At 37.6% G+C, this 14,097-nt stretch overlaps 1 protein-coding gene across 1 annotated transcript; it reads left to right on the forward strand.

The window, feature by feature from the left end:
* The first annotated feature begins 167 nt into the window (after positions 1-167).
* On the forward strand, positions 168-9,284 carry LOC131968319 (H-2 class I histocompatibility antigen, Q9 alpha chain-like). Its single transcript, XM_059329142.1, has 6 exons — positions 168-644; positions 3,582-3,848; positions 5,554-5,832; positions 6,346-6,648; positions 7,484-7,604; positions 7,999-9,284. Exons 1-5 carry the CDS (start codon positions 587-589, stop codon positions 7,597-7,599), a joined length of 1,023 nt encoding a protein of 340 aa, XP_059185125.1. The 5' UTR covers positions 168-586; the 3' UTR covers positions 7,600-7,604; positions 7,999-9,284.
* Positions 9,285-14,097: the final 4,813 nt, after the last annotated feature.

Consider the following 14,097-nt stretch of genomic DNA (forward strand, 5'->3'; position numbering starts at 1 on the left):
AAATAAGAGATAAAGCCAGTCTGTAGATCAACTGCAGCTTTGAACCACTGGGGGCAGCACCTCACCCCATTTACTCACTATAACATCCAGGAAACCAAACTTGGATTTGTTGTTTGTTGTTGATATTATTGATCAGGACTGTTTTAAATCCCAGGGCAGCCATACAGAACAAAAGAACAATAAGACACTACTGAATCCCCACAAACTGCTCAGTGTCTGGTCTGTAGCTGACAGTAACCTCTGACCTGACACAACATTTCTGCACATTTCATTAGTCTGCAAAACATTTTGACAAGATGTGAGCAGCAGAAAGAATAAAACTCCTTTCATATGTGAACAAAGTTGAGTGTCTCCCCGTCCTCTTACACAGGCTGAAGTAACATCATATACTTTCACTTTCGTTCATAACATGTTTGAGCCTGTTTTACCTAGATACAAGTGACGTCATGCCCAGAATAAATTCCCATTGGCTCAGTTGAAGGTTTTCTCATTTCAACTCTGATCGTCGAGCAGGAAGGATGATCTCTGTTTCTCTCTTCAGACAAACACACAAAGCTTCACTCTGGTAAATCTTCAGACGGTCACAATGCAGATCTTTGCTGCTCTGGTTCTCCTGGGAACAGCCCTGCATGGCGCTGCACCAAGTGAGTTCACATTGTTTTGTTGGTTTATTGTGAAAGAAACAAAATGCTTCATGTCTTTCTATACTGTATTTATGAGTTTCAGCGTTTTAAGATTGTCTTTGATGTTTATTTCCTGGACTTCTGTGTATATTATAGAAATATTAAAAAGTAACAACCCATCATCTTAAAGTTGACGTTAGTAAATCCTGTCTGTTCACCTCATTGAATGATCCCTATAAACTTTAGTTGAACTTTAGTAAAGAGGGATAGTCAATACTCTAATCCTGAAAAGGGCACAAGTGTGTTTTCATCAACTTTTATATCTTTTATTTGTGTCATTATTTTATATTATCAGGACCATTAAGACCGATACGGTCTGATCATGTTAATGTTAAAATGGTGCGCAACAATTACACCTGACTGCAGGGTGCAATCCAGGGCGGAGCTTAGCGTCCGTTGAGGTGGGTGGAGTCAAACGTTGAGGTGGTTGGAGTCAAACGTTGAGGTGGGTGGAGTCAAACGTTGAGGTGGGTGGAGTCTGTTAGATTTACTCAACGGCACCACTTATTGATGACAGCCGTGAAGCACATTTCTGTTATTATTATTATTGGCTGCATATAAACAAATAAGGAGCATATTTACGTGGTTAGTTATCAGGATTAAACAGAAATACATATAAAACAAAATTAGATAATGTAATAGCAGGGATACCACAGCATGTGATGCACATAGTGCAATAACAAGATGTCAGTAAAAATGTGAAATGACAAATAAGGAAGTTTAAAGCGGCATTTAAACTTAAAAAAAGCTGTTGTTATTACCATTTTCATGATGCCAAAATAGTTTGCATCCTATTGAAGTCTATTGTCGAGTTTTTTTTTCCTTTAGTGAATGCTAGTAAAATATGGGTCATTGTGTATTTTGATAAATGTAATAACTTTATCTTTATACTGTATCAGTATAATAATATAATATGTAATATTTTACTTGTACTAAAAAAAATCTGTCAGACACACTGACAAGGTGAATGTGCTTTGAACATGACTTTAACATCATCTTTATTGAACTGAACACAATTAAAAATCAAAGCTAACATATTTATAAAAAAACAAACAAACAACTGAATTAAAAATCACAGGAAATAAAAACCTCTGTTAAACAACATAACACACTACTGTCTCTATATGTCAAAGAAAATAAGCAGACATAAATGACATGATACTTAAAAATGGATACATAAGCATTCACCATCTAAGCTGATATTTGTATATACCGTAATTTTCGGACTATAAGCCGCGCCTTTTTCCCCATTTTTCGATTCTGCGGCTTATACAACGGTGCGGCTAATCTATGGATTTTTACAGCTAACAGCCACTAGGTTACCTCATAAAAATATGGATTTTACAGGTTACAGTCCACCAACTTTAACCCTATGGGCTATATGACCGGTCCGCGAGGAGCGGCGGGCTCCAGCAGGAAAAGCTGGAGGCAGGTGTACGTACCAGATCGGCTGGGCTGACAGATCGGCTCGGGGTCCTTCATATACTTTTAAGCTATTTTTCACTTGTCTGTGTGTATTTATGTCAAAAGTTACTTAGTTTGTCGGAGTCGCCGTGCCGTAATCAGTGGCAGACGAAGGACCCCGAGCCAATCTGGCAGGGCGCCGGAAAAGAGTGAAACAGGTAGCGCGCAAAAGTAAAAGTGAAACCGAGAGTGGTACGAGAGACAGAACGAGAGCGAGATAGTTTGTGCAAAGGAAGTTTTCATGCACAAACCGTCATTGTGGAAAACAAACGTAGAAATGCATATGATGCAGCTTTTAAGTTAAAGACAGTCAATCTGGCTGTAAAAGAAGCTTCCTCAAGCAGCCATCTCTTTCCCAACAATCCCCTCTGTGCACGAACCCTTACATATGGTAATTAAACATTAAAACACCTGCGGCTTATAGTCCAGTGCGGCTTATATATGTACACATCATTCAATTTAGCTGCTGCGGCTTATACTCCGGTGCGCCTTATAGTGCGGAAAGTACGGTAATAATGTTACTGTGTGTAATTAATTTTAAATCAGTTTGGATTATGGACAGCGCTGCTTGATCGAGCTCCAATTGGCCGCTACAGTAATCACTGGTGTTTTGATGATGATTGGTCACATGGGTGGTCCAGTAATTTAGCAAGTTGTTCATTTTTATTTAACGTTATACACTGTACAATGTGAATGTTACAAAGTCAATTCTGCACAAAGACAGTCTTACTTACTTCCATGGTTGATAAAATGTGTACTGCGAAAAGGTGAGAGCACCGGAGCTAAACGACTCAAGTACCCCTGAACCTCAAATGACTCCACCCACCTCAACGTTTGACTCCACCCACCTCAACGATTGACTCCGCCCACCTCAACGTCCGTAGAGCTCCGCCCCGAATTGCACCCTGCAGTCTGGGGCTTCTCGCACGCAACAGTCCAGGCCACATTTAGAAAAATAAATTAAAAAACAACCTAAAAAGACTTTTAAACTAAGGTTCTTGTCCATAATTATATTTAGTGCTCTGATACAAGATATGTGTTTACGATCGTTTCTTATATAAAGTGTGTCATTATTATCCCGTCTGTGCCCGCGACTGAAATGCACATATGCAGTGGAAAAAAGGTTTTTCATTTTTATTTTTTATCTGAAAAGTCAGTTGATATTGTTGTTTTCCTTCTGAAGCCAAACAACTTCCTGATTTGTTGGTAAAATATTTGATATTGTTCAGTAATGTGTGTAAACAGAATAACTTAGACTGTAACATGATATGTTTTACATTAATTGATTAATTAATTTGTGTTTAAAACAGATTATTAGGATGTCTCAAATCTGTTGTCATTCTTTTTGATTCTGTGAGCAAGAAAATAAGATTGTTAAGTGATTTATAAAACTGTGATATAAAAACTGAAATGATGACTTGTTTTTTCTTGCAGTGACTCACTCTATGATAGATTTCTACACTGCATCGTCTCAAGTCCCAAACTTCCCAGAGTTTGTGATTGTTGGTTTGGTTAATGATATTGAGACAGATCACTATGATAGTAACAGCAGGAAATCAGAACCCAAACAGGAGTGGGTGATCAGAGCCACAGAAGATGATCCTCAGTACTGGCAGAGGGAGACTGAGAGACAATTTGGTCACCAGCAGCTCTTCAAAAACAACATTGAAGTTGCAAAGCAGCGCTTCAACCAAACTGGAGGTTTGTTGATGTTTCACTTTCTACTGATAAAATGTTGTTTATTGTGTTGTATATTTTTATATTTTCATCCTGTATTTTAGTACACAGATGTTAACACACACACACACACACACCCCATTGTCAGATGAAAGTGTTTGACAGCTTTTCTTGACTGAAACCCAGTCAGACACTGAGACTAGTGAATGCTGCTATACTACATGGATACAGTGTTTGTGTCCATCCCATAATAACCAGCAGAGATTATTAACACTTTATCTCCACTAGATTAGATCAGAGTAACTCTACTGAACTGCCCACAGAGAGTCGCTCCATAATAACTCTACTGCAGGAACCTGTTGATCTCAACAGTTTAACAACACACAGCTGATAGAGGAACATTACTGCCTGGTTTCTCAAAGTGTGGAGCCGGGACTGTAAAGGGGACACAGGCTGCTTCTGATGGGTCTTCATATGAGAGGAGGAGCGGTTTGTTTTAATAAAGCTGCTGACAGGACGACATAGTGAACGTCTCATTCAGATCAGAGGTTTAAAGAGTTTAACAGCTCCACTCTACCTACTAATACACAGTGTGTCCATCCCATAATATACCTTTATATGTTGTAGAAGGACAGATTATATTTGTTTATTTTACTTCACCACTGTGTGTGTAGGCCATAATATATGTATATAGTGCTGAAACAATTAGTCTATAAATTGATGATCAACAGAACTCACACATTTTGATAATCAAATAATCATTTTGGTCTTTTATTCAGCAAAAATATGAGCATGATCTACTTTTCTCTGTTTTATATAATTTTATGTTAAATACTGTTCAGTGTTGGTTTGATAAAAAGAGAAATTAGAAAATTTCTCCTTTTGCTCTGAGGACTTCTGAGTGTCCTTTTTTCAGAACTTTCTGGCATTTTACATTGTAAACATTTAATGATTACTTGAAAAATAGTCATTACATAATCATTGACAACAGTAATTAATTTGAGCCACAAATATTTAGAAAAACTACAGATGAGATTAGATTATCTTTACTTGACCATGGTGGATCTGTTCCATAAATAACATCAATAGTGCTGAAACAATCACTCAATTAATTGATTAGTTGATTGACAAAAAAGTAGTCGACACAAATTTTGACAATTAAATACTCATTTAAGTCTTTTATTAAACAGAAACAGTCTAGTCTGTAGTTCCTCTCATGAAGAGGACATTGTTGGACTGATCCACTGGCTGCAGGGTCTCAATGTAACGTTCAGTCCAGGTTTAATCAGAGTCTGATGATCAGGACTCCACCTCAGTGTGTCTGTTCCTGCAGCTCACATGAAGCCACACCACCTTCAGCAGTGGAGACAAACTGGTGTCTCAGTGGAGACAAACTGGTGTCTCAGTGGAGACAAACTGGTGGTCTCCGTGGAGACAGTGTGTCTCTGTGGTTAAAGAAAAAAGGATATGAAGTGTGTTAGGATGTCCCTCTGTTTCCCAGCAGTCTCTGCCTCTCTGTCTCTCTCTAAGACGTCCACACTGTCCAGATGATGGCTGGCTGTAAGTGGTTGTCATGGAGACAATAACAGCAGGAGGTGTAGATTCTGTGTCTGGGTGTCTGTGGATCAGTGTGTCTCTGTGGTAAAGATGTGATATCAGCTGGTGATAGATGACTGGGCTGTGATCTCACTCTGGTTTACTGCAGTGTCTCTGTCTCTCTGTCTCTCAGGTGTCCACATTTTCCAGTGGATGGTTGGCTGTGAATGGGATGATGAGACTAATGAGGTCAAAGGTTATGATCAGTACTCTTATGATGGAGAAGACTTCTTATCATTGGACCTGGAGACGGAGACATGGGTCGCTTCAAAACAACAGGCTGTCATCACCAAACACAACTGGGATAATGACAAAGTTCTGATGGCTCGGAAGAAGCACGACTACACCCAGTATTGTCCTGAGTTGCTGAAGAAGTTAGTGAACTTTGGGAGGAGCTCTCTGCTGAGAAAAGGTAGAGTCACATGACCTGATGTAGTTTAATGACCACGACAATGTTAATATGTCTTCTGTGTTTCCAACCATAAGTAACATTACAATAAATATAAAGCATACAGAGGCTGAATCTGTCTCAGTTTAAACACATTTCTTTTTCTCTCTTGTCTCTTTATTTCTCTGACTCAACACATTTATCCCCACTCGTCTGTCTCACACTCTCTGTCCACTGCACTCTTTAATCTGTCTCACCTCTCTTCATCTGTTTCTTCCCTTCAGTCTCTGTTAGAGACTATGAAAGGGCAGAATATCACTTTGCCTTCGCAGGTTCAATATGAACACCGTAAGGCGAAAAGTAGGCAAAGATCTTTCCGGCTATATAGCGGGACATTTGTGGGACAGCACTATGAAAGGGGCTTTCTTTTATCAATTAATGAGATGTATTTGCATTGTATACATACTGTATATATAGTGTATTAAGGTAGTGATAGTAATAAAGAACCTATAAAGTGTGTTTGTCTTCTCTCTGCAGACCTTCCCTCAGTGTCTCTCCTCCAGAAGACTCCCTCCTCTCCAGTCAGCTGCCACGCTACAGGTTTCTACCCTGACGGAGCCATGATGTTCTGGAGGAAAGATGGAGAGGAGCTTCATGAGGACGTGGACCTCGGAGAGATCCTCCCCAACCACGATGGATCCTTCCAGATGAGTGTTGACCTGGACCTCTCATCAGTCAAACCTGAAGACTGGACCAGGTACGACTGTGTGTTTCAGCTGGTTGGTGTGAAGGAGCACATCTTCACCAGACTGGAAGAAGAAAAGATCAGGACCAACAGAGGTGAGACTTCTATCTGTCTTTGTTTTGTTTACAGTTTCTTCTATCTAGTTTATTATGTATAATTTTAAGACTTGGATCAGAAATCGTTCTGCTGTTCACTTGTCCTGTGAATAGTTTGAATGACACTAAAGTTAATCTTGAATCTCTCTTCTGCTTTAAGTATTAAACCAATACATTTACCCACTTCTGCACCCAGAATTATTACCACAGTTTGTTTTGTGTTGCCTGTCCAATGTTTGCTTAAGTTTAAGTTCAAATAAAAAAATACATGAATAATAATCCAAAAATAATGTATCATCAATTTATTTTTTTAGGTTTTTATCACTTTTTGAAAGTCAATTTTAGTTTTCATATCACATTAAAAATATATATAATCTACACATTTTTTCAACCTTTTAATTTGTATCCACAGTTCAGAGAGAATACTATATAATAATCACTGTATTGACTGAACTACTGGCCAGTTTTAGAGGCTGAATAATGGAATAATTTAATAAATATATGAAAGAACGTATCTATCAGTAAATTAGTCAGAATCAAGTTTATTGGCCGAGGATGTTAACATTCAAAACAGAGTTTGAGTCAAAACCCACATATGGGACAGAAACCAACACAGACATGCAGCTAAACAAAGACAACAAAGTTATAGACGAGAATGAACAAACAACAAATAGATACAGTAATTATATACAGATAAGAAGGGATAAATAACAACAATAGCAGAACAAACAATGTATTCAGGATTGTGTTCTGGTGGACAAACTGACGTTCTTCTCTTCTGACCTGCTTCACCTGTTCAGGTTGTGACTATTTCTTGTTGTTTTCTGCTCCACAGAGAAACCCACTGACAAGAACGTCATCATCATTGCTGCAGTCGTTGTTCCTCTCGTCCTCCTCCTCCTCGCTGTGATTGGATTCATCGTTTACAGAAGGTGCAATGGGATGCTTTAAGGCAGGTAGGAGCTCACAGGTAGAGTGGAGTCACAACATTTTTCCACTGTGTTGTGGAGAGTATTTTAGTTTATTGTTTGTTCAACGGACAGAGGATTAATAAAACCCTTTTTGCAAGAGGAGTCAGAGTGAGCTGTGTGCTGAGGAAAAGAGTCAACATAAAGGTTTACACTCTGGAACTGGTTTTGGATCCTAAAATGATTTTTAGTATGATGACATAAGAAAGAAGTGATTATTAAAGAAGTTAAGTGGGTTAAAAGGAGGAAGGCAGAATAGATTAATTTGTCAGTGTGAGTGAATAGAAGAGGGGATCCTGTCCACAGAGAAGAAGGTGTTAGAAGATACTCTGGCATTTGGCAGTTGTGACGACTAAAACCATGTGTGTGTTTTGTTTTTCAGCCAACTGTAAGTCATCTTCTGAAAACAACTCTGAGTTCTCTGAGAAACTGAATTGTGGAAAAGACAACCCTGAAGGCCAAACACACAACCCTGCACAAAGTGGGCTGCTTCAGGAGACATGAACTTTTCACACCTGCTGTTAAACAAAGACGCCTTCAACTTTGTGTAAAACAACTTCTGTCATTGTTTCTTATTCAGCTTTTGTGACACAATCTAGCTTTAAAGAACATATTTGATTTTATACAGATTTTCCATAACAAAGTTGAGATTTTAATAAAAGTGTGAAGAGAAAGACACAGATTCTTTCAGAAATCTTCACATCAGCAGATCAGATAAAGTGTAATATTAAAAAGTCAAGTTTGAACCTGAAGAAAAACAGTGACACCAAATACTGAAATAGTGTTGAAAAAAATCTAAAATAAATAATTTGTTTAAAAAGCATATTAGCTAAATGCTTACAAAATGTTCACACTAGTTAATGAATCATGGATATTTGAGGTCTAAATGAAGCTGTAAATATGAGGCTTTGTGGAATTTTACTCTCCAAACCTCTATGGTAAATAATTCAGATTTTTATATATATATTTTTTCTATTTCCTCTTTCGGTTTATGGACACATTTTGCACTGTGTCTGTAGTGCACTATGGGACATTTAGCAGATATGGTTAATAAAACAGTGGTCATAAATATTAATAAAAATACATTGTGCAAAAATCTGTGTAATATTAATAAAGGATGGGTGGGGGGTAAACACACTTCCATTATTTAAGTTAAGTTATATAAATGAAGTTTATGTGAAATGTCTGATTCCCTGATGAGATTTATGAAACATTTTTGATTTGACCTCTGCAGAATTTCTCACATATGAGAACCATGGACGACTTTGTGTTTCATTCTGAAGTGAACAATCATTTCATTTGCTTTGAATTCTCAGAAATCCTTCTTTTGCAATCGAAAATATAATGCAAAGAAAAGGACCAATGTCCAAACTCTTTTTAAATGAGTGACATTTTCCTGGTTAACAGATTCAGCAGATGTGGTTTAACACAAACTGGTGGTGAGCATAAATATTAGACACAAGCCTGAAGTGGAAGGTGAGCTTCTCAAGGGTTTTAATATTTATAATGTTCCACTTAAACATGTTAAATCCAGAAACCCTGTGACAACACTGGACAACATGTGTAAGTTGTTGTGTGATGCTGGTGTCTCTGTGTGTCCTGTCATGTCCCGTACAACACTTCTAAACTCTGTCATGTTGTGGAGAAGATCTCTGATCTGTTTCACAAGGTTTTATGGAGAAGAAGCTCTTTTTCTTTAGTTTTATTTGGTGAACTGGATTCTGTTCTTCACTTAAAAAGTACACCAGTGTGTAAATCATCATGTAAAGATATGGTGTGTATAATATATAAAGCTATAAAATAAATGTTTCATCTGGATTTCTAGAATGTTTTGTTTTCATTACCATCAAATAACTTTTCTTCGTTCATTGCTCTCAAAACTTCTTTTTATGGCTCATTTTTAATTGTCAGCTTTTATCATGTGTCAATATAATATAAAGATGAAATTAATTGTGTAATGTCTATTAGTAAACTTTATTTCAATTTCTTTCAGGGTTTTTTTCTTAAATTTAGCTTGTGTTTATCAGACGTTTTAATTAGTCAGTTTTTATCACGTTAGTAAAATAGAACACTGAAAGTTGTGAAACCTAAAGTGGGAAACTGTTTGTTTGATTTTCTTTCAAAACTTCTTTTTATGACTCTTATTTATTTGTTTGAATCCGGCTCAGAGTCTTTTCCTGCAAGTCTCCCCCTTTCACTCTGTATCTCTCCCACTATTAAATAAAGCTGGAAAATGGACAAAAAATAGTGTTTGTGTGTTTGTGTTGTTGAGAACATTTCTGTTTAGAGTGTAACAGCCTCCATTTAACTACAACTTGTAATGATCAGGGTTTATATAATGAGGATTGTTCTTCTGAAAAAGACAACAGTTAAGAGTTATTATTTGTTGTTTGTTGGGGTTCAAAGTTTTACAGAGTTTATTTTTCAGGACAACACTATGGTCTCAATCACTGGTAAAAAAAAAATCTTCAACAATTTGATGTTTGTCAAGACTTTTATTATTTCATCAGTATCTATTTGTAGCTCTGAATACTTTATTTAAGGGTTTTGTGCCTCTTGGTTTTATTTTGAAATGTCCGTGTGGCTTCCAGTGTTATTGATCACAGCAGTTGCATCCAGGTTTTGACAGAAGCTGCAGCTAACTGGGAAATAGCCTGCTAATAATGTGTAGCTGGTAAATATGATGTGTTGTTGATGTTTACCACACTGTTAGGCAGTTTGGAGAATGTGATATGAAATGAGAGTTATTTAGCGCTCACGGTTAGCGCCGTTAGCTCGCGTTAGCATGCTGGGCTAACTCCATTGGCATTCCGGGTTAGCGCTTAGCTAGGTCTTGCTAGCATTTAGCTATTAATGTTTGCTGCTAATGTTAGCTGTGTTTAAGCTTTTGGTCCTCTGTGTTTACTGCAATTCATTACTTTATTCATAAGAAGACATTTATTGACTATAGTTTAAAAGAGTCAATGTTTTGTTTATTGTAAAAAGTAAAAATAGCTATTTAAGTTACAATTTCATTAATATTATTAAATGTAACCTGTTATATGTGGTTTAATCATTTCAGGTTTATGACCTGTGGTCATTTTGTGATAAAATAAAGGAAGACCAAGGATAACAGGAGTTATTGCTTCAGAGTGCTTCCTGTCAAGCCTTTTCGGAGGGCTGAATTTAGAAAATCCGAAAACAATGTTAAAAGTATAAATAATGGCCCCATTTAGAAGAAAATAGAAGATCCCTGTTCATTTTTCTGAGGTAAGAGGGAGGCATAAAAGAAAGCCTTGCCCCCCCTGCTGCAACCCCAGCTGGCAGCAACGAATTAAAAGAAAAGTTACGTCCGATTTGACATTTACCAGCGCGAGTTTCCAATGTCCGACTGCAGTGAATGCAGCACGAGTTAACGTCAGAGCGGCCGGCAAGAGACTGATTTGTTTTGAAAACTGAGTGGCGCGAAGCGAGGGAGCCAGGAGTCGCGAGGAGAGAAGAGACGGCGGGAAAGAGGTAAAAACTGATTAACTATCTATCAAGAAATTAAATTATAATGAAAGCACAGTGCTAGCATAGCTGTGATTCTGGTTTTGTGATGATAAAAATCTGGTTGAAGAAAGTTATTTAGTTAACTATACATGTAATGTTAGCTAGGTCTGACCTTAGTTCTGTGTAAAGTAGGCTACAAACGCTAATATTGATTAAAAGTTACTTTGAATTTTACAGAAGTGAAGAGGAAAGGTAGCATACGTAGTTTTTTCTCACCAAAGAGATGAAAGAAATAGAAAATGAACAACTGAGCAAGGTAGACGGAGAAGATGAGGTGGAAGGAGAGAAAAGATGAAGATGAGGTGGAAGGAGAGAGAAGATGAAGATGAGGTGGAAGGAGAGAGAGAAGGGCAACAGAAAAGTGAAAGAGAAAGAATACAAGGCCAAGGCGACCAGGGACGTTTTGCTATAAGCTGTATTTAAGAGACATTGCTTAGACTTCTTCAAATAAATATAAATATTCATGTTTGCTTATATATGAGTAATTGTGGAAACTTGTCAGTGTGAAAGTGTGATGAGATGGGGACAGAGTTTTAATATTTTGTGAAGTGTATTTTAGATCTATTGCTCAGATTAAATTCCAAAATTAAACAAATTAACCTAAAAATACTCTCCCAGGCTAAAATGTTAGTGTGTGTTAAACACAGTCTGATGGTTATAACTTATCAATGACAGTTCCAAATTGATTATGTTTTACTAGTCATTATATTGTATAATTAGTTCAGATGTAATGCAGTTTAAATTTCTCCTCCTCTCCATCTTCTAGACATATCCAAGTCCAGGTGTGAGGTGCCAGTGTGAGAGAGTTTCCCTAAGACCCTCCAGGGAGGAGCCAGGAGAAGCTTCAGCAGCGACTGGTACAAATCTCACCGCTGGTTAGAATATTCTCACTCAAAAGATGCGACTTACTGTTTTGCTTGTAGGCATTTTTCACTCCCCGATGCTCCAAGGACTGTTTTCACCTCATTCAAGGGTTATCGTAACTGGAAAAAGGCTACAATGAAAGACAGCGGTTTCTGTTCTCATACCAGATCTGAAGGTTATGTAAAAAGACTGAGGGACAAACTGGGAGAATGTGTGTTCTGAGTGAACAATAACAGCGTTGTCCAGAACCGTGTTTGAGTGCCTTGACCCATTTATTTCCAGTGTATTTATGCTCACCTTAGTACAGCTCAGTTCAATGGTCTTCATGGGTAAGTTTTTCTTTTGATAGTTTCTTCTTGTCAAAAACCGTTTGCTTCCCCTCTCACATATCTGCCACTCAACACCTGTGTCTTACCTTAATGCCTTTCCTGTGATAATGCCCCACCTACAGTAGTGTTACCATACTTCTATCTCCTATTAAGTGAGATCACATTGTATGGTCACGTATTCCTAATATGAACTGTTTCACATGAAACCTCAAATGCGAGACATTGATTGCATGAGATTAAGTTTGTCTGTATGAGTTTGTAAATGGCAGCCCGTGTCCTTTTGTAGTGTGTACATACTATTTGTCATCAAACAGTGATAACTGATTAAATTCAGTATATATATGTCTGCCATATGTTGCCACCCTTCAAAAATTCCTGCCTCCCCATAAATATTCAGGGTCAGCTGTGAGAGAAGTCACTGCAGTGAAACAATCTGCCAGAGAAACATTCCTCAGTCTTTCCAACTACAACTTCCTTTTGAGTCTTTAGAGTCAGGTTCATGAATATCAGTTTATCTAAACTCTCTCTAACTTGCTTTTCCCTCCGTATCTCTCACTCCAAAATTAAACTTAAAATCCTGTTATACATCATAATCTGCACTCACTTTTATTCCTCCCATTGGACCTGCAGCTCGTCTCCTAAAGGGGCGTGGCAGTAACTGAACTCACCTGACAGGTACAGGGACTGAGAGGTCAGTGAGCCGTCTCACTTGGCACCTGTCTCTGTTGACACACCTTTATTGAGAGATAAAGAAGTTCCTCATGTGGCATCTCCAGGTACGATCACCTTTTTAATCTTTGCTTCACTTTTCCAGTCAGCTCTGATTTTGTTCCTGCGCAGCTAAAACACGTCTTTATATTTATTTATTTATTTTAACTTCGACTTGGCCTTGATATGACTTTTTGTTTGTAACCGAATAACACTGAATGCACCATATTCACAATGTTTGTACTAATTGTATAATCTTGTTTTTCTGACAGTTAAACACTCCTTGAAGATTTTTATGACTGGATCTTCTGGTGATAAACTCAGGTATTGATCAGCAGAAAGAGGTTTGGTCAACCAGAGCTCAAAGTAACAAATAATATAAATACTACAATGTCTGGATAAAAGATGTGACACAGATTGATTGTTTTGTGTAATAATCATGAACATTATTGTCTCAGGTTGTCTTGGAATAGTGAGAACAGAAGATCTAAGTTTCTTATTAAACCTTATTAAATTCTATAACTTTTTATAAAGTGCTTCAACAGCAATAAGAGAGGGTGGAAACAGAGAAGCTATATGAAGCGCCAAAGCAAAATGAAAAGCAGGATCATGTGTTCAAACATCAACAGAGGTGTTCAGTTTCTGTTGTTTGAGCAGTTTTCAGCGTCCACAGCTTCAAATCAGCTCCGGAGCATTTATTCTGTAGGACAGAGCTGAGCTGATCTGATGCTTGTGTTTAAGAAGCTCTCTGACTCGCTCTCTGCTTCACTTTCATTTCTTTTCATTTCAAACTCCAACAATGAGGTGAAATATTGTTTCATGGAGACCACCTTGTGTTTTATTCTATTGTTTGTCCTGATAGTTGACCTGATGTGTGCCAACACCAGTGTGCAGGCCTGTAGTGGAGCTAAACTAAACACTTTAACATGCTTACATATTTCATAGAGCAGCTCATTAGATAAGAACTTCAGAGGGGATTTAATATGTTCCCCTCCATCTCATTTAATAAGCAGATGGTTTGACTGCTCACATATCTGTTTAAAATAAGA

This window comes from Centropristis striata, chromosome 3, assembly GCF_030273125.1.
Source record: "Centropristis striata isolate RG_2023a ecotype Rhode Island chromosome 3, C.striata_1.0, whole genome shotgun sequence".
Taxonomy (NCBI): Eukaryota; Metazoa; Chordata; class Actinopteri; order Perciformes; family Serranidae; genus Centropristis; species Centropristis striata.